Source organism: Stomoxys calcitrans, chromosome 2 (assembly GCF_963082655.1).
Source record: "Stomoxys calcitrans chromosome 2, idStoCalc2.1, whole genome shotgun sequence".
NCBI lineage: Eukaryota > Metazoa > Arthropoda > Insecta > Diptera > Muscidae > Stomoxys > Stomoxys calcitrans.
This window is the reverse complement of record NC_081553.1, coordinates 144,474,468-144,499,805: the sequence shown is the minus strand read 5'-3', so window position 1 is coordinate 144,499,805 and position 25,338 is coordinate 144,474,468. Positions and strand designations below refer to the sequence as shown.

The 25,338-nt window shown below is 37.5% G+C and overlaps 1 protein-coding gene across 1 annotated transcript; it reads right to left on the bottom strand.

Moving 5' to 3' along the window:
• LOC106094083 (protein Tube) lies at positions 1-25,018 on the bottom strand. Its single transcript, XM_013261256.2, has 2 exons — positions 24,376-25,018; positions 1-2,016 (listed from the first exon to the last, which is right to left on the bottom strand). The coding sequence occupies exons 1-2, from the start codon at positions 24,761-24,763 to the stop codon at positions 872-874; spliced, it is 1,533 nt and encodes a 510-aa protein (XP_013116710.1). The 5' UTR covers positions 24,764-25,018; the 3' UTR covers positions 1-871.
• Positions 25,019-25,338: the final 320 nt, after the last annotated feature.

Here is a 25,338-nt window from a genome sequence, read left to right as displayed (position 1 = left end):
TATGCAGTAAAGATTACTTTTTATTTATATATTTTACTATGTTACAGGCAATAAATATTCATTTTAATTGTACATTTTATTTCGTTTATTATAATTGTAATTTATTTAAACTGCATTGAAAGTTTTTTTTTTTTTTAATTTAATTGTATTATGCATGTTACTAATTATTTTTGTTATTGGTTGCATAAGTCCAACGAAATGTGTTGTAAAAGAAATGAACCGGAGAATGAACATATGCATAGCACGAATTGCATACGATTTGTAATCACAAACTTCCGTGAAAAAAGCAGATTAATCGTATACAATCCAGAAAAAAATACACATTTGCCGATTTATATATATATATATATGTCTATACTTAATTCCATAGATAATTTGCAACATGTTATATACAAAGTATACATAAACGGCCTAATTTACAAAACTTTATGAAGCCTTAAAATATGTTTATTTTATAGTTCTATAAAGAAAATATGCCAAAGAAACCTAATTTAAATCTACATTAAGTTCTGTTAATAAGGCGGAAAATATTTAGAAAAAAAATTAAAAATCTCCATATGTTAACCATTCAATTTGTTCAAGCTTATAAAAATTAGAAATATAAAGAACTATTCAAATTAATTTATAATTGGAATGCATTCTGAAGTGAGTAGTATCGTGTTATCTGTAGACGTGGGTCTACCATCGTTGAGTTAGTCACATTCGTTAAGCTTGAATCATTAAATATGCTTAAATTTAGAACGTCCGCGTCGTCATCTTCGATATAAACATCAACGATATTGTCTTCGTCTATATTTATAAAAATCTCCATAAGTTAACAATTCAATTTGTTTAAGCTTATAAAAATTAGAAATATAAAGAACTGTTAAAATTAATTTGTAATTGGAATGCCTTCTGTAGTGAGTGGTAGCATGTTATCTGTAGACGTGGGTCTACTGTCGTTGTTCTGTTCGAAACTGTTTTCTCCACTTGTGTTAGTCACACTTGTTAAGCTTGAATCATTAAATATGCTTAAATTTGGAACATCCGCATCGTCATCTTCTATATAAACATCAACGTCATTGTCTTCGTCAACTTCGGAATTATCGCTATCATCAACTATATTACCTACGGCACCAATATCTGTGTCAATATGTGTGTCACTATTCTTTCCTTTGGTCGCAGATGATATATGAACATGTTCATCGGTATCTTGGCTACTAGCTTTGAAATTTAAAGCAACAGATGGTACATTTTTAATGCTGTTGCTATAGCTTAAAGGATCTCTCTCGCCATTCAAATTTAATGCACTTATGGCAGGCAAGTCATGACTATGTTGTTTACTGTGGGGAATGTCACTAAAAGTTGAATTTAAGTCGTCTCTAGCCTTATATTCAATATTTGGGGCACTATCTGTACAGTTCCGTATTTCCTCAGATGTGTCTGACAATCGAATGGAATTTCCTATTAAAAAACTTAGCTTAGGGGTAGAGTCTTCGGAGGACATTAGAGAATTACCCAATTTACTGTTGGTAGATTCCAACAGCAATGATATCTTTGGCAAATTATCGGATGGCATTGCTGGTGTTACCAAACTGGATAGTTCTTGGGGAGGAGGTTCATATTCGTTTATGGTAAATATATTGTGATGGTTAGTAATTTTGGCAGTTTCATCAAAAAGGTTTGTATGTGGAACATATGTGTGATTTGCTTTTTTCTTCTGGCTTTGTTTCTGTTTTTCCAAGTGCTTCACTGATTTGTGTAATCTCGGTGGAGGTTTTGGAGCTACACCATTGTCATTAGCAGATGCAAAGGCCGGAGCAAATATCTTTTCAATTGGATCTCGATATTTTGTATAGTAATCTTTGTTGTTGTCCATTAAACTATTTCCAAAATTTGCATTTTGTAGTATAAGTTCAGTTCCAGGATAATTTTGACTGTCATTAGCCATTTCACAGATATCCTCATATATAGTAGATGGTAATTCACAAGTGATTTCAGCGCCGGGTCCATCCGTGGGCCGAGGAGGTTTAGGCTCTAAAATAAAAAATATGAATTTATGAGTGTTAAGTTAAAATAAAATCCTCATGAATGGTAATAAAACTGAATGATTGATACTTTCTAATCATCGCAATATTCCTTTATATAACCCGACAATACAAAATTCTACTATCGATACAACGGATTCGGCTTCACTTCTTGGTTTTGATTTGGACTCTTCCCACTATATATTTCACATTTCATTTCTAGAATCAATATTATTCTTAGAAGATTGTATAATTCAAAATTAGTTCTTCCAGAGCATATTCAACATTTCTTAGCACATTCGCAAATCAGCATTTAAAAGATATTTGATTATATATTTCCGTTCTTTAAGCAGCTAGAGTCAATGTTGCTTTGTTTTAATGCCATTTTTTGATTCTGTCACAATACATAGACTTTATTAAGTTATATTTTAAAAATTTTCATGTCGAGTCTCCCTGACAATATGCTTTTTTATGTTTTGCATAGGCAAAAATGCGTTACATTTATAAGTATATTTTCATGTATAGATTTTTTGTTTAGGTTTTCATATATAGTTTTTAATGTCAGAAATATTCTTAAGTTGTTGTTGTTGTAGGAGTTTGTTGTGTTCTATCTTTCGTCTGCTTGATTCTGTTGAGTGCCAAGATCCAGGAACTCTGGGACTAAAAAGGTTACAATCGGGGCATACATCTTGCACGTCGTCATCAATCCTTGCTCTGTAGGAGTCGAGGCGGCTGCATCTGCCGGAACGTAATTGAGCCAGAACTACTCTGGTTTGCCGGGGGAGCAATTTCTTCGGGTGCAATGGGAGGCGGTCGTTCTCCAATCTGACAGATCCGAATAGTATTCCACTGCGTGTCACAGAGCTGACGAGACCACACTGGTCAACAAGGTTTCTTTGTCTGCACCTAAAGTGCTGCTGGCAGGCGTTCAACCTGTCGCAGATGTCAACAATGGGTGGGGGCCGGTTGCCATGATCGTACAATCGTCCGCATATGATACGATCTCTTTGCCGTCTGGTGGGGGTGGAATGGAGGATAGGTAGAGATTAAACAGTGCCGGAGATACCACCCCGCCGTTTCACTCTATGGTGCATCGCCTTCTTATCCCTAAATTCCACAGATAATTTGCGACCCTGCGTTTCAGGCCTAGCTGGAGGGACGTGTTGGCGATGTCCTCAAGTAGTTTGGCATGGCTGACCGTGGCGAATGCCTTCGAGGACCGTCCTATCACATGGCCTGGGCTGGGCTGCAAAGCATTTGTTGTGCTATGCAGTTTTCGATGTTGATGCTCGGTGAATGGAAATTCTCCTACGAGGCTAGGAAGCAGTAATGCCTCAAACGTCTATGCTGATGGTGAGAGAAGGGCGATCGGTCTGTATGACTCCCCGAAACTCAGGTCCTATCCAGGCTTCAGTAGTGGGATCACTTCGCCCATTTTCCAGACAACGGGAACTATAATAGTGTTCAAAGACAGGTTGAGGACAGTAGTAAGGTACTCAAGTCCAGGTAAATCCAGATTTGTCCAAAGGCATAATTTTATCAAAATCGGTTCAGTTTTAGATATAGCTCCCATATATTGGGTTGCCCAAAAAGTAATTGCGGATTTTTTAAAAGAAAATAAATGCATTTTTAATAAAACTTAGAATGAACTTTAATCAAATATACTTTTTTTACACTTTTTTTCTAAAGCAAGCTAAAAGTAACAGCTGATAACTGACAGAAGAAAGAATGCAATTACAGAGTCACAAGCTGTTTAAAAATTTGTCAACGCTGACTATATGAAAAATCCGCAATTACTTTTTGGGCAACCCAATATATGTTTCATTCGATATACCATTTTCGATCTTCGCAAAATTTTGCACAAGACGTTCTATTTAATGTTCCACCATGTGTGCATAATTTCATCAAAATCGGTTCAGTTTAACATATAGCTCCCATATAAATCTATCATCCGATGACATTTTTAAGCTCTAACCATAATTTTGGTTTGATCTTTTCAAAATTTTGCACATGTTGGAATATTACGTAGAACGTCTTGTGCAAAATTTTGAAAAGATCTAACCAAAATTATGGCAACCAGAGCCTAAAAATGTCATATCGGATGAAACATATAAATGGGATGTCTAAGACTGAACCGATATTGATAAAATTATGCACATATGTTAGAACATTAAAAACAAGGGCTTGTGCAAAATTTTGTAAAGATCGGACTACAATTATGGCTACTAGAGCCTAAAAATATTAGGACTTACTTTACTTTTACTTTAATTGGCTATGAAAGAATATTTGTTTCACTAGCCGAAGGTAGAATAGCGTTCTAAGCGCCTCCATCTTCTGCGCTCATTCTAAAATCTCTGACACCAAGTTTCGAGGTGTCTCCCACCCCTTGATCTTTCCATCGGGCTTTTGGTCTTCCCGGTTTGGATGGACCACAGTGTTGCCTTCAAAAGACTTCTTTGCTGGATCTTCTTCATCCATTCTGACAACATGACCTAGCCAACGCAGCCGTTGTATTTTGATGCGTGAACTATGCTATAGTCATCATACAACTCATACAGCTCGTGGTTCATACGTCGCCTATATTCTCCATTAACGCAAACTGGTCCATATATTTTACGAAGAATCTTTCTCTCAAATACTCCAAGCACTGTCTCATCTGCTTTCACAAGTACCCATGCTTCAGAACCATATAACAGCATCCGTGCTGTATCAGTGTCAGTGTCTTGTATAGTGCAATCTTCGTCTATTGAGAGGTAGCCTTGTTTCTAAACTGCTTACTTAGTCCAAAATAGCATCTGTTTGTCAGTCTTATTCTTCGCTTAATCTCAAAACTGGTGTCATTCGTTTTGGTTACGGCGGTGCCGAGGTAGATAAAGTTACCGTCTTCTCAAAGTTGTGGCTCCCAACTTTCTCCATTTTCTTTATCTGCTCGGTTGTGCAAGGATTTTGGGAGTTGAAACTCTCCATTTCCCCTACCCATTTTCACTGACTCTCTTTCGATTCGGTGACCGACCTATGATATCGATGTCGTCGGCATAGGCGAGTAGGCGAGGGGCGCCGATTAGGATTTGATTTCGGTTTCTTTGGTGAATTTTCTTAGAATTTAATGTAGATTACGTTTTGGCTATACGATTTTTAACTTTTTTTCATCTATACAAAACAACTCGCCCTAATGTATATGTTTGCCCGATTTTGACTTATATTGCTATGATGTGGTTCTTTGTCGAATGATCCTCACGAAATTTATCGAGTAGAATTATTTTACAACACATGAAATTTCCTCTGATTGAAATCGGTTCAGATTTAGGTATATCACCCATATATATTAATTGCCTTATTTTCAAATCTAGAGTATTTACAACCTTTCTTTTTAAAAAATTTTAAAATATTGCACGATATTTTCTTATATTCGTATTTTCATCTTGATGAAATTGGATCAGATTAAGATATAACTTCGAAATACGTCCGGTGTTCACTTATAAAGTTATACAATAAACGACCTATCTGCACGAAAATTTGTAAGGGTTGATTTTTTTACTTATCTGAATAAATCTGACTTATTTCATCCCATCGGTTCTGACTAGATTTGTTCCCACTATAAATGAATTGCCCGATTTTCACTTGTAAGGCCGCAGTCACTACAACACTTTTCTGAACACCTCCGCGAAAGTCCATCAAGATTGGTTTAGATTTAAACTTATAGTGAGATGTAAGGCATTATTTCTCATACTTTCCCTTGTTTTACATTTACAAATATAAACAGAAAAGGTATAACTTATGTTATTAGTAATAATATGTTACAAAACTTATAAGATAAAAACCAATTTCTTGTTAAAATTGTCAAATTATTTCATACTATGTTAATGTCTAATTTAATATAAGCGGCATATCGCGGTCATGCAAAATGTTAACAAACCTTAAATGGCGCTTACACCAAAATCATTATCGCCCTCATTTCATAACGGTACATGGTACAGCTCCGACATTTAGGGAGGTGGCGTAATTCGATATTCTCTATGTATATTTAATCAAAAAACGAAAATCGAAAAATTACGCTTTCATCCTTTTTGCGGAAAGGGCTCGATATATAGAGACTAGCATACGCCCGGTTCGTTTCGCACCAGCCAGCCAGCCCCACTATTTTCTAATTTAACCCAGTCGACGACAGCAAAATTGAAGTAGAACCCAGGTATACTTTAAAAATGATTAAATCGTTGAACTTTTAACGTTGTTGTTTTTGTAGCAGTGTGTTGTACACTGAGGCGTCAGCCCTTTCTGAAGAAAGGCTCCATCGCCCCAATTCGGTGCGTACAACCGGCTGCCATGGGATTGATGTACTTGTGTGCAAATTTCCCATTTAGTATTTAATAGCTGTCAACACTAGTTTCTTCAATGTAGGAATTTCTAAATCCCGTCCGGGCACTTAGTTTATAATACAATTTTGTATCTGTATTATTTATAGTTTTTAATACTCCCCGCCTTTTTATCTGGTGCCTATGACACGAGAGATAGCATTCGTAATACCTTTTAAAACCTCTCCATTTTTATTTTCTTCCTTTCAATTTATATTTTATTTTTAAATTAAATTTTTCCAACGTGAGAGTAGTTCAATGCAATTTGTTCAAATCGGCTCATGTGACTTCGTATTACATAATGCAACTAAATAAATAAATAAAATTAATGTACAACCAAACTAAGAAAATCAATTAGATTTTTTTCTCATAAAAAATAGGACCCACCACTTAATGTAAAAAAATACTCCACTCTCTTTCTCTGTTAAAACACTTTTACTTCTTTAAGTTTTTTCTTCCTTAAACTATCAATCAGCTATTTCATACATTAAGTGTAACCGTACACAGTACGGCTACATAATAATATATCATGTCTGAGCAGAATCACATGTCTGTATAATTTCCATTTCGATCTCAATACACAACACTCACCCACTAGAAATTCGATCACATGCCTAACGGATTGACTCGAAGGAGTCCTTCATCTGCAAGGGCTGCCGCCTCAGTGTATAACACACCGCTACAACAACAACAATTAAAGACGATCTTTAAATAATACAAACTCCGATGCTCTATATAATCTGTCATTACATTCATAGAAATAACAGACGCTTAAGTAAAAATAATAATTTGTTGTTTTTCTTCTTCTTGGTCATCAGAAATTAATTCGACAGCTTTTTCATACCAAATGAAACAAAAAGCAAGCAAAATTATCTCCCGTCTCTTACACTTTAAAAATTTTTTTCGTTCAACCATTTAATTTTTTTACTCTCTTCATTTTAGCAATCAGTCAGTAAAGCGTCTCTTTTATATGTACAGCGGTCAAAAAAAGTATTCATCATTAGCAAAATTGATAATAAATTCACTTATTTTGGGTAATTGAAGAAAATTTAAAGTAAACAAATAATGCAGTTTTATGCAATAGTTTATTTTTCGTAATATGTTTTAAAATAAATTCAAAAAATAAATTTAATTAGCGCAAAAAATGCAATTTTATATAATAACACCAAAAACAGAACAAAAAAAAGTATTCATCATTGATGTGCTATCATCAAAGTCAAATTCAAATATTATTTGGGAATCCCCCTTTTCTGTTTTATTTAGTAAAGGAGGCTTTGCCCTTGACAGCAAATATTTAATTTCATTGAAAATATAGTTTTTGTCAAAATGGGTCGTAAGCAAAACGAGGTTTCTGATGAGGTAAAAGTTTTGATAATAAAACACCACAGGAATGGTTTAACTCAAAAAACTATCAGTGAAATATTAAATAGACCACGATCTACTATACAATCCATCATCAGAAAGTGGACAGAAACGAAAACTGTTGACAATAAACCAAGATCTGGTCGACCAAAAGCACTTTCAGTTGGAGATGTGCGTTGGCTAGTGCGGCAAGTCCAGAAAACTCCGAAGACAAATGCGACCATTCTTCGTAAAAACACTATGGAATATTTAGGGAAGGAAGTTACTACACAAACAATTCGAAATACACTCAAAAGGCATAGTTACAGAGGAAGAACTGCACGTAAGAAGCCCTTTATAAATAAAATAAACCGAGTGAAAAGGCTAAACTTCGCAAAAATGTATGTAAAACAGCCCGAATCATTTTGGAAAACAGTCATTTTTGCAGACGAGAGCAAGTTTAATCTTTTTGGGTGCGATGGAAAGGTCATAGTGTACAGAAAACCAAATACAGAGCTTGAAGAACGAAACACAGTTGCTACTGTAAAACATGGTGGAGGTGGTTTAATGGTTTGGGGGTGTATGGCGGCTTCAGGAGCGGGAAATCTTGAAATTATTAATGGAGTAATGGATCATAAGTATTACATTGACATTTTAAAGAGGAATTTAAAAGATAGTGCTGTAAAACTTGGGCTTGGTAATAACTTTCAATATTATCAAGATAATGACCCCAAACATTCTGCTTTAAATACCAAGATGTGGATGCTGTATAACTGCCCCAAAGTCATTAAAACTCCTCCTCAAAGTCCCGACTTGAACCCAATTGAACATCTTTAGGAACATCTCGAACGCAAATTGAGAACGCGCAATTTTTCGAGCAAGAGTCAAATGCAACAGGTGATAATGGAGGAATGGACTAATATAGACCAAAATATAACCGCTAAATTAGTCCAATCGATGTCAAACCGTTTAAAAGAAGTTATAAGACGCGGTGGTCGAATAACAAAGTATTAATTTTTTTAAATTATGTTATTTATTTTTTTGTTTTTTTGCAATGATGAATACTTTTTTTGTTTAATTTTTTGTGATCAGCTGTAAAATGGCCCTTTTTGTTCCAATAAATACTATTTTTTTCTTTAAAAACAATGAAATTGTGTACATATATATCACACAAGCACTACTGCATCATTAGTTTAATATGTTTTTATTCCAATTGTCTTTTGTAGACTTATTAAAAAAAAACATTGAATGATGAATACTTTTTTTGACCGCTGTATGTAGATAGGAAAACTATACTTCAAATCGAAATATCTTTTGAATATGTTTATGTAATATTAATTATTCTCACCAAATTGTACACACGTTTTCTACACTTCCATAGACAGCATACACCAAATTTCTTGTATTTTAAAATAATACATTTTACTCATTCAAACTCATACTTATGTTAGTAGCATTGCTTGCGTAATTTTTGATAATAGATAGGATAACCCAAAGTTCCAAAGGCAATTAAGAATGCATGGTACAACATGTATTTAAAATGGTACATGTATTGATACCGTCAAACAGCGCGTCAGAGGTATCCACGCTCCTTGGGAGGACGCGAAGCTTGACCTGGTGAGAAAGATGGACATCCCCCAGCTCACAAAGGCGACGGGCTTCATCAAGGGATGGGGCAGTAAATTTGCGACGGAACGCATGTTTGGATTCTTGGGCAAGCAAAACCAAGGTTTGGTCGCAGCGAAGTAGGAGGTCTTCTACAGGGAGGAGAAGAGCGAAGGAACTTTCCTTGTGATTGACATTGATCAAGTCTCCGTGACGAGTTTGGCTAAGACTAAAGGCATGGTGCACTAAGGGAGCAAGGCTGTCTTTTTCAAGATTGGGAAGACTAGGATAGGCAGAAATCCTCATATTGAGACATTCGACCGTGCAGTGGCAGGTGACTCAATACCGCCTAACAATCAGGGGGCTGGAGAGGAGACAAACACCGTCTTTCTCAATATTGGAAAGACTAGGATAAGCAAAGATCCTAATACTAAAACGACAGGCAGTGCAGAGGCCCAACAAAGCCTTACAAACAGGGGGCAGACGATGAGAACATCACCTACTCCCAAGATGCCCATTTACTGGAGGACCAATGATTGAGGTAATCCAGATAAACCTCCACCGGAGCGAGACTGCTACACACGCTCTGATGGAGAAAATCCGCAACGGCAAGATTCATATTGCCTTAATTCAGGAGCAATGGACGACCCGGAACAAAGTTTCTGGACTGAACCATATCAATTTGAATTATATATTTTCCCCAGAGTTGTCAACGTCGGATGTAGCAGTGGTGAGACAAGGAGACGGTGGAGCATAACTGACATCACTTTATCTGCCTTTCGACTCCCCGACACCACCATCCACGTCGGAGCTGTAGCGGCTGGTGAGTAAAGCATAACAGACGAGAAATGAAATCAGCCCAAGAAAACCCTGGATGACCGGGGAGATTCGCAATATTCGGAAAGAATTCCGCAGACTTTTTAACAGATCACGTCGTAAAAAAGCCGAAGTTTATTGGGATGTGTATTATACAAGGCTCAAGGAATACAATAAGATAACCAGAGCGGCAAACTGTACCTCCTGGAAGCTTTTCTGCGAACAGGTCGATAGCGTTAAAGACGCCGCCAGATAAACAGTTTCTCTAAAAAACCCATATCCAAACTGAAACTTTAGTAGACGACATGGGAGTGAAAGCAGAGACAAAGGAGGACATGTTGAGGCTTTTGATGAAAACGCATTTTCCACAGGATATGACGGGACTAATGGAGACACTGGAATCGTGGAATAATGATGTTAATCGAAGGTTTATATTTACGGAATTTATGGTGAAGGAATCCTTGAGGAGCTTTAAACCATTTAAGTCACCCGGATCTGATCGAATATTTCCGGCGTTACTACAGAAGACGGCAGACTATCTGGCGCCCACATGTCCATTATTTTCACAGCGTGCCTGAAATTTGCATATACTCCGAAAGCCTGGCAGGAGGCAAGGGTGGTATTTATACCCAAGCCCGGCAAGGCATGCGACACCAAAGGATTACAGACCTATAAGTCTTACGTCCTTTCCACTCACAACCATGGAACGTATTGTGGAAACCATGATAAAGAGTAGGACATCCAGCGAACTGCTCAAATACAAACAGCATGCCTATGTCAAGGAAAGGTCGTTGGAGACTGCCCGGTTGTGCATAAAATAGAAGAAAGAATGCCAAAACGTACACACTGGCGGTATGCATTGACATCGAGGCGGATTTTAACAATGTGCGGACCGACAGACTGATCCAATCCTTAGACCAGTACCGGGTGGACCCGGTCCTGGATAAACCATATGCTAAGGAACAGGTGGATAAATTGTGTGTCCCATGAAAAAAATATAAGGGAGAAAGTGGCACAAGGCACGCCACTGGGAGCTTTTTATCGCCACTCCTATGGTTGGCCACCATAAATGACCTATTACGGATACTAACTGAGAAGGGATTTGAAACCGTCTGCTACGCAGCCGATGTTATAATACTTCGATGGAGTAAGGATCCGAACTAGCTATGCAGAAGGGCCGTATGGCATATGACTAGGCTAGGCCCAGAGGTCTCAATGTAAACCCAGAGAAAACTGAAATATACCTGTTTACGAGGAATAAGAAGGTGGACCAATTTAACGCACAACGTTTCATCGATAAAACGATTTTGATATCTTACAAGGACAAATACTTATGTGTGATGTTGGACACGAAACTGAATTGGAAGGGTCATATTCAGGAGCATACTGAGAAGGCGGGCCGTAGGCTCGAAATGGGGACTAAATCCGAGGGCAGTCCACTGGCTCTACAGCGATAAGACCACGCCCTCTATGGCACTGGGGACTATTCTAGATATCCGACCCATAGACATACAGATTAAGTGTGAGGCAGCCACTGCGGCTATGAGACTTAAGGCGCTGGAGAATAGATTGAGGATGGGAGCAGTTCATACCATCGCGTTATAATCCAGGCGACGATAGGAAACCTGGAACTAAGGGAAGAATCTTGAGGTCGAGTGTGAGACACTGCTGCCATCGGCACAGTCTTGAATTGACGGAACACTAGTATTGCCATCTGGAAGATAATGTTACACTGATGGATCAAAGATAGATGACAGAGTGGTCCCTGCGGTTTACATTGAGAACCCGGGGACTGAGATCTGTTTTAGACTGCCTGGCCATAATTCGGTCCTGCAGGCGTTGAACATCTTTACGGACAGTAAAATTGCCACAAGGCACGCATGCAAGACGAGGCTATTTCTGAAAGGAAGTAAGAAGGAGGTCAGTATAGCTATTGGTATCATAACGGGACACATAGGTGTACGAGCTCACTTATGTAAAATCGGTGCGGCAAGTGATAGCATGTGTAGGGCATGCGGGGAAGATGATGAGACGTTGGAGCATTTCCTTTGTCATTGTCCTGCTTTCGCGTCCAACAGATACCTCTACTTAGGTGGAGACACAATATCAGACATAAACCAACTTAGGGGAGTGGCATTGAAAACAATTACGGATTTTGTAAGTAGCACGGAATTCCTAACATAAATTTTTTTTAGAGGTTACTTTATAGTTTTTAGAGCGCACAACAAGCCGATTACTGGCTTAGGTGTATGTCCATAGTGGCATGGGGCGGATTAATATCTGCACCCTCTTTTCAACCTAGCCTAAAGTCTAACATACACATACAAAGAGATCAAACATGAGAAAAGGAGTAATAATAAAGAATAATAAAACCTAGGGAGGCTATTCAAGACAGCTCGGCCTCTCCTGCCGAGACATCGCCCCGATGTCATCTTCGTCGTCTTCTCGGCAGTGTAGACTGAACTCGATGGCTTCTGACTTACTTGCATCCCCTTAACGTCTTGCTATAGATATCTATCCTTGCAAAGAACGTTGGCCATCACATATGGCCCTGCAAATCGTGGTTCCAATTTGCGTGATTCGCCCGTTGATTGTAGTTCGTTTTGCATGACGTCAACTTCATACCATTATGGCTTACTGTGTGCTTGATCAAATCTGGTTTTCCACTGTTCACGGCATTTGCTTATATTTAGTTGGGCCTCGATCTGATTACTCTCAACTGGAACTTCATCTTCCATTTCAATAATAGCAGGCCAAAAGCTTATTTTGTATGACGCCTTGTAGGTTAAAGTTAAATATCAATTCGTGTGGACTGAATCCGGTGGTGTTGTTAGGTTGGGAATTCGCCGTTCATTGAATACGAAGCAAAAAGATATCCCATTCCTTTGTAGTTGTTCTTAAATAATTCAAAATTGTGCTATTAGCCCTTTCCACTTGGCATTCGCCCTTGGAGTTCTCACAGCTGTCTTAATATGACAAATGCCGTATTCAGCGAATTCTCATATTGTTTAGAATTAGACATAGACTTTCTTACGTCGCACAAAGGGTCCTAAGTGATCAACGTGCAAGGTCTGGATCGGTACTAGATCACGATCGTTGATGTACATCTCTACCTCTAACTTTCCCGTTTTCCTTTTGTTAAAGCAACATTCCACACAGGAACAACATTTCTGATACGCGGAAACCAAAAATTTTGAGGTAATCGCTGGATTGTGTTCTCTACTCCGAAATGACCCATATAATCACGGTAATACCTAACGATAAGGCATCAAACCGCTTTAGGAACAACAAATAACAATTTTCCATCGCATTTCCTACAGAGCCTTTGATTCTCCTATTGGTAATCTGTTCGAATTTTTTTTCTTGTTCCGATTTATGATTGTCGGCAATTTCTCATCCTACAATTGCATGGTTAACAACCAGTCGTCGGTTGCAATAGAGACATGAGCAATTGGTGCCTCAATAGGGGCTCGACTCATGGCGCCAACGTGAGCCGTTCTGCTGCCCGCTCGAGGTATGCACTCGTATTCCATTAGAGCCATCTACAACCATGCAATTCTGGGGATTATCTGCGTTTTGGCTTTAATGGTTGAAATAACAAAGCAGTCGGTAACAAGTCGGAATCTCTTTCCGAGTAAGTATATTCGAAACCTGGCAAGTGACTCCACCACGGCCAATTCCTCCGGTTCGTAATTGTGTTATCGATATTCGGTGGCACTACAGACTCGGCTGAAATACAAAACTACTCTCCACGAACGTCCTCCATCCACCAACTGAAGAAGTATTCCAGCCAATCCCTCACAGCTGGCATCTGTGTGAACCTCATGCATGCCTTCGAAATCATATAAGGCTAATACTGGGTCTTCACAAAGCTTGGTTTTCAAAGTTTCGAATGCAGTCACTTGCTCGGGTCCCCAAACAAAATGTGTACTTCCGGTTTCCGTCGTTAATTGGCCGATTAAACATGGTATTGACTTATAAAAATCATTTCAATTTAGGTGTTAATTGCTTTAATTATTTTTGATATAGAATATAGAATTTTTTGTATCACGGCAAGTGATTGGTAAATAAGGTATACGTTGAAAATATTTTAATTCTACGAATTAAATTGTTATTTAATAGTATAAATTGTGCATTGACTAAGATTATATTGTGTTCCCTTTCACACACATGTAATGCGAAACGAAGTGCGAATGAGTCAAATATATGTCTAGATTTTATCACATACAGAGCCAAAGTGGCGTGGCTAAACCAAAAATTAATTCAAGATATTGGAAGTGTGGTTTTTATCGCTACATAAAATGTATTTTTTTTTTGTTATAATTTTAAAGTCAAACAAATTTATTGTGAACAATTTTGGGCTCAAATCAAATCAACTCAACAAATCGAATGGATGAATGCCAAACGCAACAAATTGGAGGAAATTGTAGAATGTCAACATGGTATTTATAAATATATATTATTAATATTATCTTTGATATTTTATTATCCATATGTGGATCTAGATTTCGTGGTATTCGGCAAAATACTAAGATTGATATATATTACGATTCATTTCAAATATCTATGTATATACATTTTATTGTTTATAACTCTCTTTACAGACAGTTTCGCCAACGACGAAGAGAGGCTCAAAATGGAATCGACAATTTTTCTTTTTTAGAACCATTAAGAACCATAGAACCATTAAGAACAAATTTAAACATTTTTAGCAATTTTTTCGTTTTTTATACGTAGTTTAATCCAATGAAATAAAAAGTTTTTTATTAATGTAAAAAATATCAATTATTTATTTTTATTAAAGCAGTAAAATCGTTATTTAAAAGAATTGGGAAACATCAAATGAAAAGTTTATTGAGTTAATAACCACTTTAATTGGATTTTTGGTCTTATCATAAATCCAAATTACAATATTGTTAATCAATAATACAAACTCCTTTATAGGTCCGATTTCAGCAAATTTTTCAATTGAATGTACAAATTTCTAAACTAAACAAAGTTTTTAATTTATTCTGTGGGATAATTTGAATATATTTAACGAATTAATGGAAAAATCCGCACAAACACATGAACCGGTGCACTTCCGTCGCATTTCTGATGGTCTATATCCTTCGATTTTCCAGAGGTAATTTCACGTTCGTCTATTTCGTGGACAAGGAAATCAATTTCATTCGTCAGAAAGCTACACTTATCATACGGCAGAGTCAAATTACATCGTTTTAAAATTCGTAAAAAGTTTTCCAAGACCCGAATTTCGTCGTCCGCCGCCTTACTGGGTATAATAATATCGTCGAGGTACGCTATTACGATATCTGGTTTAGGCATCTCGAGCAACTTACTTATCATCTCCCGAAATATGAAGGGTGCATTAACAAACCCGAGTGGCATACGTTTGAACTTATTATGTCCATCCTGAGTGAGAAATGCGGTGATATGCCCCGAGGTTTCATCAACTTCAATCTGGGGGTAACCCATTTTCATGTCTAATACAGTAAAATATTTATAACCTGCAAGTTTTGCCATAATGTCCTCTATTATGGCATCCTGAGTGATAAATGCGGTGATATGCCTCGAGATTTCATCAACTTCAATCTGGGGGTAACACATTTTCATGACTAATACAGAAAAATATGACATCGGGAATGGTTTTCTCACCCTGACTTCATTTTAACGTCGATAGTCGATGCACATGCGAAGTTCTCCATTATTTTTCTCGTTCAATACGATCGGCGTAAAATAGGGTGATGTTGATGGTCGTATTATCTCAGCAGCCAACATGTCATTTATTATTTCGCGCACAGTCGGTCGTCTTGCAAAGGGTAATCGATAAGGTTTCATACAAATGGGCACTTCTGTCGACAACTTCATATGCACTTCTGTCGGTATTCATCTTCGCGATATTACACTTGCCGATGTCCTTCCCTTTAAATGCGAATCGTCCATCAAATCTCCTGATTACACTGTTACAATCGAATCATCTGGTAGAGCCGTGTTTACGTTATTCACAACTTTCGATTGAATGTGACAATCATTACCATCAAATACAACACACATATTATCGGCAAATATAATATCTCTACCTATCAACATATCGTAAGCTAGCTTATCGTTTTCTACCATCAAAACAGAACTTTCGATTGCCACGTCAAACTCAAATTTATTTCCTCAAAGCATTCATATTGCCCGCCACAAAAACCAACAAGACGTACGAAGTCCTTTTCAATCTCACCAAGGTTGACGGCAATATATTTCCTCACAAGGCTATGTGCACTGCCACTGTCTATCAATGCATCAAATGAAATGTCTCCGATTTTCACCATCTTATGGTGTAATATGATTATAAGTTACATTTTGTGTCGTATTTCTGTCTTTGCACTCCGACGCGAAATGTCCAATACGCGAACATATTTCACAACGACGACACTTCTAAGGCTCAGGTCACTCACGTGATATAAGAGCTGGTAATTTTTTTTTAACCTGTGTTCGATTTACGACATATGTGTACCTGTTAGAGCCATATGCACTAAAGAAAGGCAACAACCGTGGTTTACTAACAAAATTCAATCCCATGGCAACCGGTTGTACACACCGGATTGACCCAATGGAGTTCTTCATCGGCAACAAAACTACTAACAAAATTTATATCGTGATCACATCTCGTGATTTGGCCTATAAACGATGGAGGCGTTTTAGAATACAGGAAGAAGTGGTCAAGAAAAGTTACAAGTCTAAAAAAGAAATATTGGAATAGGCTCAAAGGCAAATAATATCGCTGATTCTCTTTTCAATTTGAACACTGACGAAATTAACGCAAATTTTTCTAGAATACATGGCACGGAACATTTCGTAAATGTGTATTCTAACATACCTACAGCCCAAATCGAAAACACTTTCAATTTAAGATGTGTTAATTCGGAAGAAATCCTGCGAAGTTTTGCAACTATCATGTCCGACGCTGAGGGCTTAGACGGCGTTATGTCTAGATTTGTAAAGCTGGTTCTACCAAAGATACTACCGTTTTTAACACACATTTTCTTTACCACCCTTACAAAGTCACAGTTTCCAAAAGATTGGCAATAAGCAAAAATTGTATCAATGCCCAAAAATAATTCCAAGATTCGTCCAATAGCTGTACTGTTATTTCTCTCAAAGGTACTAGAACACATCTTGAGTATGCTAATCGAAGACTTTCTAAATTCGAAAAATCTTTTGACAGATAAGCAATCAGAAATTCGGAGCAAAAGAAACTGCTCCACTGTTTTAACCCTCCGGCGGGTGAGAAGGTCCCTGGGGATTTTTTCAAGGTCGTTGGGGACCTTTTCATTGATGTGCACAATTTTAAAAAATGCGTTTTCATAAAAAATTCCATACAAAAATTACAAGGTAATGTGGTTCTTGTACTTCGGCAACGGCTCAACCGTCGGAGGATAAATCGACGTTGTGGAAGAATTACAGCTAAACATGGACCACAGTAAAGCCTTTGATACTTTCAATCATAAAATTTTTATCTCGAAAAACTCTTCTTTTTTCCGAACCGGCTTATAAGCTAATTCTGTCATACTTAACAGGACGTCGCCAATATTTATCCGTTGGAAATATACAATCAACAGTCATCGAAGTAAACAGAGGCGTCCCGCAAGGTTCCATCCTTGGGCCCTTGCTACTCTCTATATATATAAATGACCTGCCTGATGCTCCCAAACAGTGCAGTCTACAGATGTATGGCGACGATGTACAACTTTTTACCGGTGCTAATCCCGACTTGATACAATCATGTATCAGCAATATAAATTCTGATCTTAACGAAATACAAAAATGGCCTATTTTAGATCCGTCCAAAAGTAAATTAATGAAACTTTCAAAACGTCCAGTAGCACAAATTCCTCCAATCGGAGCTATTCTAAATAACACTATCATCGACATGTGCAAAGTTTATGGTCCGTGAGAACTTCTACCCCCTTCCAAGTTCGTACAGACCCATAATGCTATATGGTGTTGGGGTATGGTGGACGTCACCTCCAAAGACCACCTACTGTTCAATAGTAAACCGGATCCAAAGGATGGCTTGTTTGTGCATCACATCCGCACAGAGGACGAATGCAATGAATTTAATGCTACATCTAATGAGCCTGAACATTGTGGCTAGACATATTGCTGCGACCATTGCCATGAGGCTAAGTTAGCTTTCTCTTTAATCATACGGCGGCTTTAGACACTGTGTTATCCTTGATACAATGTCCGATGTTCCAGGCAGTGTGAATTACACTCGGTTTGAGCACCTTTTTGACAAAAAGTACTGTACCACTATTCCTGAAAGAACCGATTGAAACAACGGATGGAAATACGTATGATTCCAAACTATACGACCAGGTGGGCTTTAGGGTGTACTCTAAAGATCTAGAACTGGGCATATCGGAAAGGTTACCCGACCACTGCAGTGCGTATCAAGCGGAGATCCTTGCAATTAAGGAAGTGGTGGAATGGCTAAGATATAATGTCATAACGACGATTGGCTTAAATATCTTCTCAGTCAGCCATTAAATGGAAATGGGTTTTTGGATTTTTGTTTTGAATTTGACGATTTTTTTCGGATCTGTATTTGTTTTAAAATTAATAAAAAAGAGAGAGGGGAGAATTTCATACTTTATTTTCATATATTCTTAGGGTAAATTTTTTTTTTTAAAATTTAGTTTTTTGAGAAAATTACATTGGAGTTTTGTATTGGGAGACATTTCTTTATGATTTTTTCTTAGAGAAAATTTCGTTCAAAATTTGTCTTTAGAAAAAAATCCTTTGACACATCCTAAGAGAAAATTGCATTTAAATTCGGTGATAAAATTTATTAATATTTTGCCTTTACAGAAAATTGCATTAAAACTAAATCTGTTTAGAAAATAGACTGCCGGCGACATGTCATAATGCCTTATAACGCAAAATCAATTTTAGGCGTTATGACCGCTCATGTTCATAAGGCCCAGAAAAATTGGGACACAACCAGGGCTGCGGTGTCGGAGTCGAGCAATTTTGCCAGGAGTCGAGAATGTTATCTCGACCCCGGACAAAGTAATAAAAAACGTTTCAACAAAAAAAATTAATTTAAAAAATTCTTTAGAATAAAAAAAGTTGTTATTTTTATAGTAGACATTTGTATTCAATTTTGTTGTTTTTAAATTCAAGCTCGAGGTCTTTTTTGCTATTTATTTAAAGTATTTATCGATAGTTCGTATATAAAAATTAAGTTTTGTTTTTCGTTTGGTTGTATTATTTATTGAAAGTAGATTCCATTGAAATATTGATATATAAATTATATATAAAAAAAGACGGAAAGACCCCAAGCTTGAGTTGACAGCTTGAGATAGCGAAATCAAAATCAAATATCAGGGAAATTTTTCTTAGCAAAACTTTTATCGAAATATTGTTTTTAGAGATGAGACTACCGTAGCGCAGAGGTTAGCATGCCACCGCCTACGACGCTGAACGCCTAGGTTCGAAACCTGGCGAGACCATCAGAAAAAATGTTCCCCTCCTAATGCTGGCCATGTAAAACTTCTTTCCAAAGAGGTGTCGCACTGCGGCACGCCGTTCGGACTCGGCTATAAAAAGGAGGCCCCTTGTCATTGAGCTTAAACTTATATCGGATTGCACTTATTGATATGTGAGTAGTTTGCCCCTGTTCCTTAGTGGAATGTTCATAGGCAAAATTTCCATTGTTTTTAGAAAACGTTTTTGAGATGTTGTCTTTGAAAAACTTTCAATAATTTTTTGACAAAAATATATTGAAATTTTTTTTTTTAATTTTTGTTTAAAAAATTTTGTATTATGAAAATAAAGTCATTAAAATTTTGTCTTTAGAAAAAATCTTATTGAAATTTTGTGTTTAGAGAAAATTTCATTGAAATTAATTAAAAAAATATCAATAAAAATTCTTTGAAATTTTATCTTAAAAAATTCCTTGGAATTTTGGGTTTAGAAAATTTGTTTTTTGAAAAGTTTTTTTCATACACTGGGAGTGTTTTATTGAAACTTAAATTAAAATGTAATTAAAATTTTGTTTGAAAAAAAATTATTGAAATTAAAAAAAAAATCATTAAAATTTTGCGTTTGGAAAAAATGTTATTAAAATTTTATGTTTTGGAAAAAATGTCATTAAAATTGTATGCTTTAGAAAAAAATTCAATAAAATTTGAAGCTTTGAAAAAAATTTCATTGGAATTCAAGAGTCAGCAAGTGTAGTAGATTATTTATGGTTGTCATCCAAAGGAGTGGTGATAAAATGTCCCCCTGTGGCATGCCTTGTGCCACTTTCACCCTTATACTTATGTCATGGGACCCGAAATTTATCCACCTGTCCGTTAGCAAATGGTTATCCAGTCTCTAAGGACCCGGTCTATCCGGTACTAGTCTAAGGTTTGGATCAATGTGTCGGTCCGCACAATATTAAACGGACATTCGCTGAATGTCCTATTCTTTATCATGGCATCCACAATGCGTTCCTTGGTTTTGAGAAGAAAGGACGTAAGGCTTATATTCCTGTAGGCCTTTGGTGTCCCATAACTTGCCTTGCCGGGCTTGGGTATAAATACCACTCATGAATCCTGCCAGGCTTTCGGAGTATATATAGTTGATATGGTTCAGTCTAGAAACTTTGTTCCGAGTCGTCCATGTCTCCTGAATTAAGGTAAAATGAATCTTGTCCTTGCTGTTTTTCTACATTAGAGCGTGAGCAGCTGTCTCGCTCCGGTGGAGGTTTATCTGGATGACCTCAATCATTGGTCCTCCATTAGATGGGATTTTTGGGAGTAGTGATGGTCTCATCCTCTGCTCCTTGTTCTTAAGGCTGCATTGACTTTCCCGTCACTGCACTTCTTGATGTTAAAATATTAGAATCTTTGCCTATATTAGTTCTCCAAATCTTGAGTAAATGGGCTTCTTGGCAGTAGGTTGTGGTCTCATCGTCGGCTCCCTGTGCGTTAGGCGGCATTGAGTTCTCTGTCACTGCACTGCCCCATGTTTCAGTATTAGCATCCTTATCCATCCTAGTCTTCCTAATCTCGAGAAAGACGTTGATGGTTCCGCTGTCGGGTCCCTGTTCGTTAGGCTGTGTTGGGTCTCTCGCCACTGTACTGCCTGATGTTTTAGTATTAGGATCTTTGCTTATCCTAGTCTTCCCAATTTTGAGAGTTAATGATTGTCTCGTCGTCGGCCCCTTATTCGTTACCATGAAGCGATAAACAAGTGATTATGGATTTGAAGATGAGAGAAAATTTTTGTATATTCCTAGTGAAATTATTTGTTAGAATATCTGCATATAAATAAATATATATTCTAAATATTCATATTCTTAATTTTCATTTCAGTTATTAGGGCGTGATGACCGGTCACCATTAAAATTCAAGCGGACGCATTGCTAATCATGCAAAGTTCGTTATTCGCTTTGTCAAGAAGTTGATGATACAATGCAAATCTTTTTTTTTTTTTTTGTTTGTGATTGAAATTAGGAAAGCTAATGCGTTTCATGAAGTTTTTACATGCACCTATAAAAAATTAATTAGAGTGAATTGAATTCAAATTGGGCGTCATTTTCCATTTTTATTGCACAAGAACCTAAGAGATAATTTCATTGATATATGACGGGTAAATTTCACCGGTTGAATTACAAGCTGTGTCTGATAGACTGGTTACCTGGCTAAGGGAGATATACTCTGCTTGTATCAGAATGTCATATATTCCGAAAGCAGGAAAACCCTGCCACACGAAAGCAAGAGATTTTCGTCCTATAAGTCTGCCATCCTTTATGCTGCAGACTCTTAAGAGGTTGATAGAAACATATCTTAGGGCAAAGATTCTTGGAGATCGCCTATCTAAAAAGATGGGCCTGCAGAAGAACACCTCAAGGAGGCGTACTGTCTCCTCTACTTTGGAATGTAGCCATTAACAATATATTATTGTCACTGGAAGAAAAGAGTGTTAAAGTGGTCGCGTATGCTGATGACGTGACAATTGCGGTTAGGAGAAAGCTTCCCAGCACTCTAAGAGAAATATTTCAGGAAGCTCTACGTGTAACAGCGAAGTGGGCTACTGAAAGTGGTCTGGGTATAAATTCGTGTAAGACAGAAGTAGTTCTTTTCAGCAGGATATACATGTTGCCTACAGTGGTACTTGTCTCCTTGGGAGGAAAATACCTGAGTGTTTTGCTGGTCAGGAAATTGAACTTAAAATCCAACATTTTGAAAAGGGCATGAATGGCAACCCTTGCCCTATACACCTTGCAAGAGAGCCATTGGCAAAAGTTAGGGGTTTAGACCACGCGTCATGCACTGGGTGTATATATATATATATATATTGCAGTTGTCAGACCTATAATGCTATATGGTGTTGAGGTCTGGTGGACGGCGCTTCAAAAGTCCACCTTCTATTCAACAGTCAACCGGATCAAAAGGATGGCTTGTTTATGCATCACAGCCGCACTGAGGACAACACCATCTAATGCACTGAATGTAATGCTACATCTAATGCCTCTGTACATTGCGACCACTGCTGTGATGCTAAGGGAGCTCTATCTCTGTGCATATAGCGGCTACGGACACTGTGTTATCCTTGATACAATGTGCTAACAGGTACCGGCACTTAGTTGAGGACACAATGCCAGACATGAACCAACTTAGGGGCATGGCATGGAAAACATTTAAGAATTTTCCAAGCAGCACGGAATTCCTGACTTAGATTTTATTTTTCGTATTTAGAGCACACAAAAAGCCGATTACTGGTTTAGGGGTATGTCCATAGTGGCATGAGGCGTATTAACATCCGCACCACCTTTTCAACCTAATTTACCCGACCACTGCAGTCTATATTAAGGTATCCTTGATATCCTTGCAATTAAGGAAGTGGTGGAATGGCGAAGATATAATGTCATAGCGACGATTGGCATAAATATCTTCTCAGACAGCCAGACAGCCATTAAACCCCTGGAGAACGTATTTCGGAACACAAAACCGCCCCCGACTGTCGCAGATCTCTCAACACGATGGCTGAACAGTTCAAAATTTACCTGTTCTTGGCGCCAGCCATAGGGATATCCCAGGGAATTGTAAAGCGGACGAGCTTGCAAGACTAGGAACTACCTTACACATTACAGGAAAACTGGAATTTGTGGGTATGCCTCCAGCGACATGTAAGCTAAGTTTTCACGATCAGGCCCGAAGGACAACGAATGATAGACGGGACTGCGAGCATTCCAAAAGTATGTCCCCTAATGCAAAATCCCATGACCATCTTGTTCCCGCGGCGATCGGTCCTTTGGACCGGATGGATCTTGCTTACAAATAGAAGCTTGACGAGGATCGCCACATCCATATGAAAATGTGGGTACAACAACAACAACAATATGTGTCCTAATGTAGACTTGAAGAGGTCTACCGCTTTGCTGTCACTGGCTAGAACTGACGTCTCAGTCATTGTGTCCATCATGACAGGTCATGACTGTCTAATCAGAAAACATGCCGACAGACTGAAAGTAGCACAGTAACGACTTTTACAACTGTGAGGACATAGACTATAGTACAAATTCTGTGTGTGTTTCCCGCTCTGGCAGTCAGAAGGAGTTTCACTTTGGGTTCTCATTTCTTTGGGAACCTGTCAGATTTAGCGGATGTGATCGCTCGCAAGTTGTTGGGTTTTTTAAAGCGATCTTGATGATTCAGCGGTAGGAACTAGAAGGCATCTTCATTCTTCTCTTCCTGTGGTATAACAATGGACAAAACGTCTAAGTTAACCTAACCTAACCTATGCCTTTGGAAATCAAACATTGGTATATTTACGGTTTTAGCGAAAATATTTGAAAACAAGCCCATACAGCCCTCGAAATGTAACCCTTTAGTAGAAAGTCCCGAAATCTGGAAAGTCGAAATCTGAATGAATTTTTTTTAAATTTTATTCTTGACGATTTTATGACGTTGTTGCCGGAAAAGTTTGATGATTTTTTCATAAATTTGATGGTTTTTCATCAAACACATGGCACGGTTCCGCGGAACTCGGATTTTAGATTAATTACTGTGACATTTACACAATGGTGTAATGCTGCAAGTTTTTGAAAAGTACATATTTATAACAAAACGTTTATTACTTTTAAAATCGTCTATTCCAAATCGTCTGGCGGTATAAAGCCATTAATATCTATGCTCTGACATTACAACGATATATTATAACCGTCTGCAAAATTCAATTAAGCCACATATAAATATATTATAGCTTACCTCCAAGAAAATTCTCTGCCACAAAATCTGCAGCACGAAAAAGCTGTGCCTTTAATAGTAAATTTAAAAGCACGCCTAATGTTGGCCGCTCGTTTTTGCGTCCGGAGGAGCCCCACTCATCGAATAATATTTGGGGACACAGTCTTGATTCTCCTGTTCTTTTAAAAGCGTTCTGTATAAGACGTATATGGTCATTGGAATATTTTCTTCCTCCGTTATCATCAAAGATAGGGTGCAAAGGAGATCCAAATGTTTTGTTATTTATATCCTTCGGTATGGCTTCCATTAACTTTTTCCAATAATCATTATCGTCTAAGATGACAGCCAGTTTGTATAAATCATTAGTTTGTACATTCCTTAATTCGGTGTCACGACAATAAGTGGACATTTTTGGTTCACCAGTTATTCTTTTTTCCGATAATTACTTTCGCTGTTTCTTAGTTACGCTGCTAGTGCACAAAATGTCACAGACATTATATGTTCGTTATAATTTTATTTACGAAATTTTAATCAACAGGTCGACTGAAAGAAGCTTATTTTGAAGAAATTTTTGCAATTAACTTTCTGATATACAAGCTAATTTAATCTATCAATGTATCCTACTGGTCTTAATTTGCACGAACAGCTGTTTGCTTCAGCAATGATGGAACTTTGGAACTGTTATATTACTTTGGAACTAAAATATTACAAGGAAGATTTATAGAAGTATGGCCACACCTATTAAAACTCAGTGTCACTCAGTTATTGGGGTGTTTTATTTACCCATTAATAGCTGGTACTATGGTTGTGTGTCGAATGGTAGCAAAGTTGAAGGGAAAGTAAAAATATGACGTTTAGTGTGGTGAATCATTTTTGAGCAGCCCAGGGGCTAGTAAGATTTTTGACAGCACAGCAAATGTAGACATTTAATTGCCGCGTACATTGTGGGCAGACGTCACTAAATTTAAACGACTTATTTGGCAT

Coding starts and splice junctions, on each gene's coding strand:
- LOC106094083 (XM_013261256.2), bottom strand. CDS start 24,763: ATGTCCACTTATTGTCGTGACACCGAATTAAGGAATGTACAAACTAAT. Junction 2,017..24,375: donor GGCAGAGAATTTTCTTGGAG/GTAAGCTATAAT, acceptor TTTTTATTTTAG/AGCCTAAACCTCCTCGGCCC.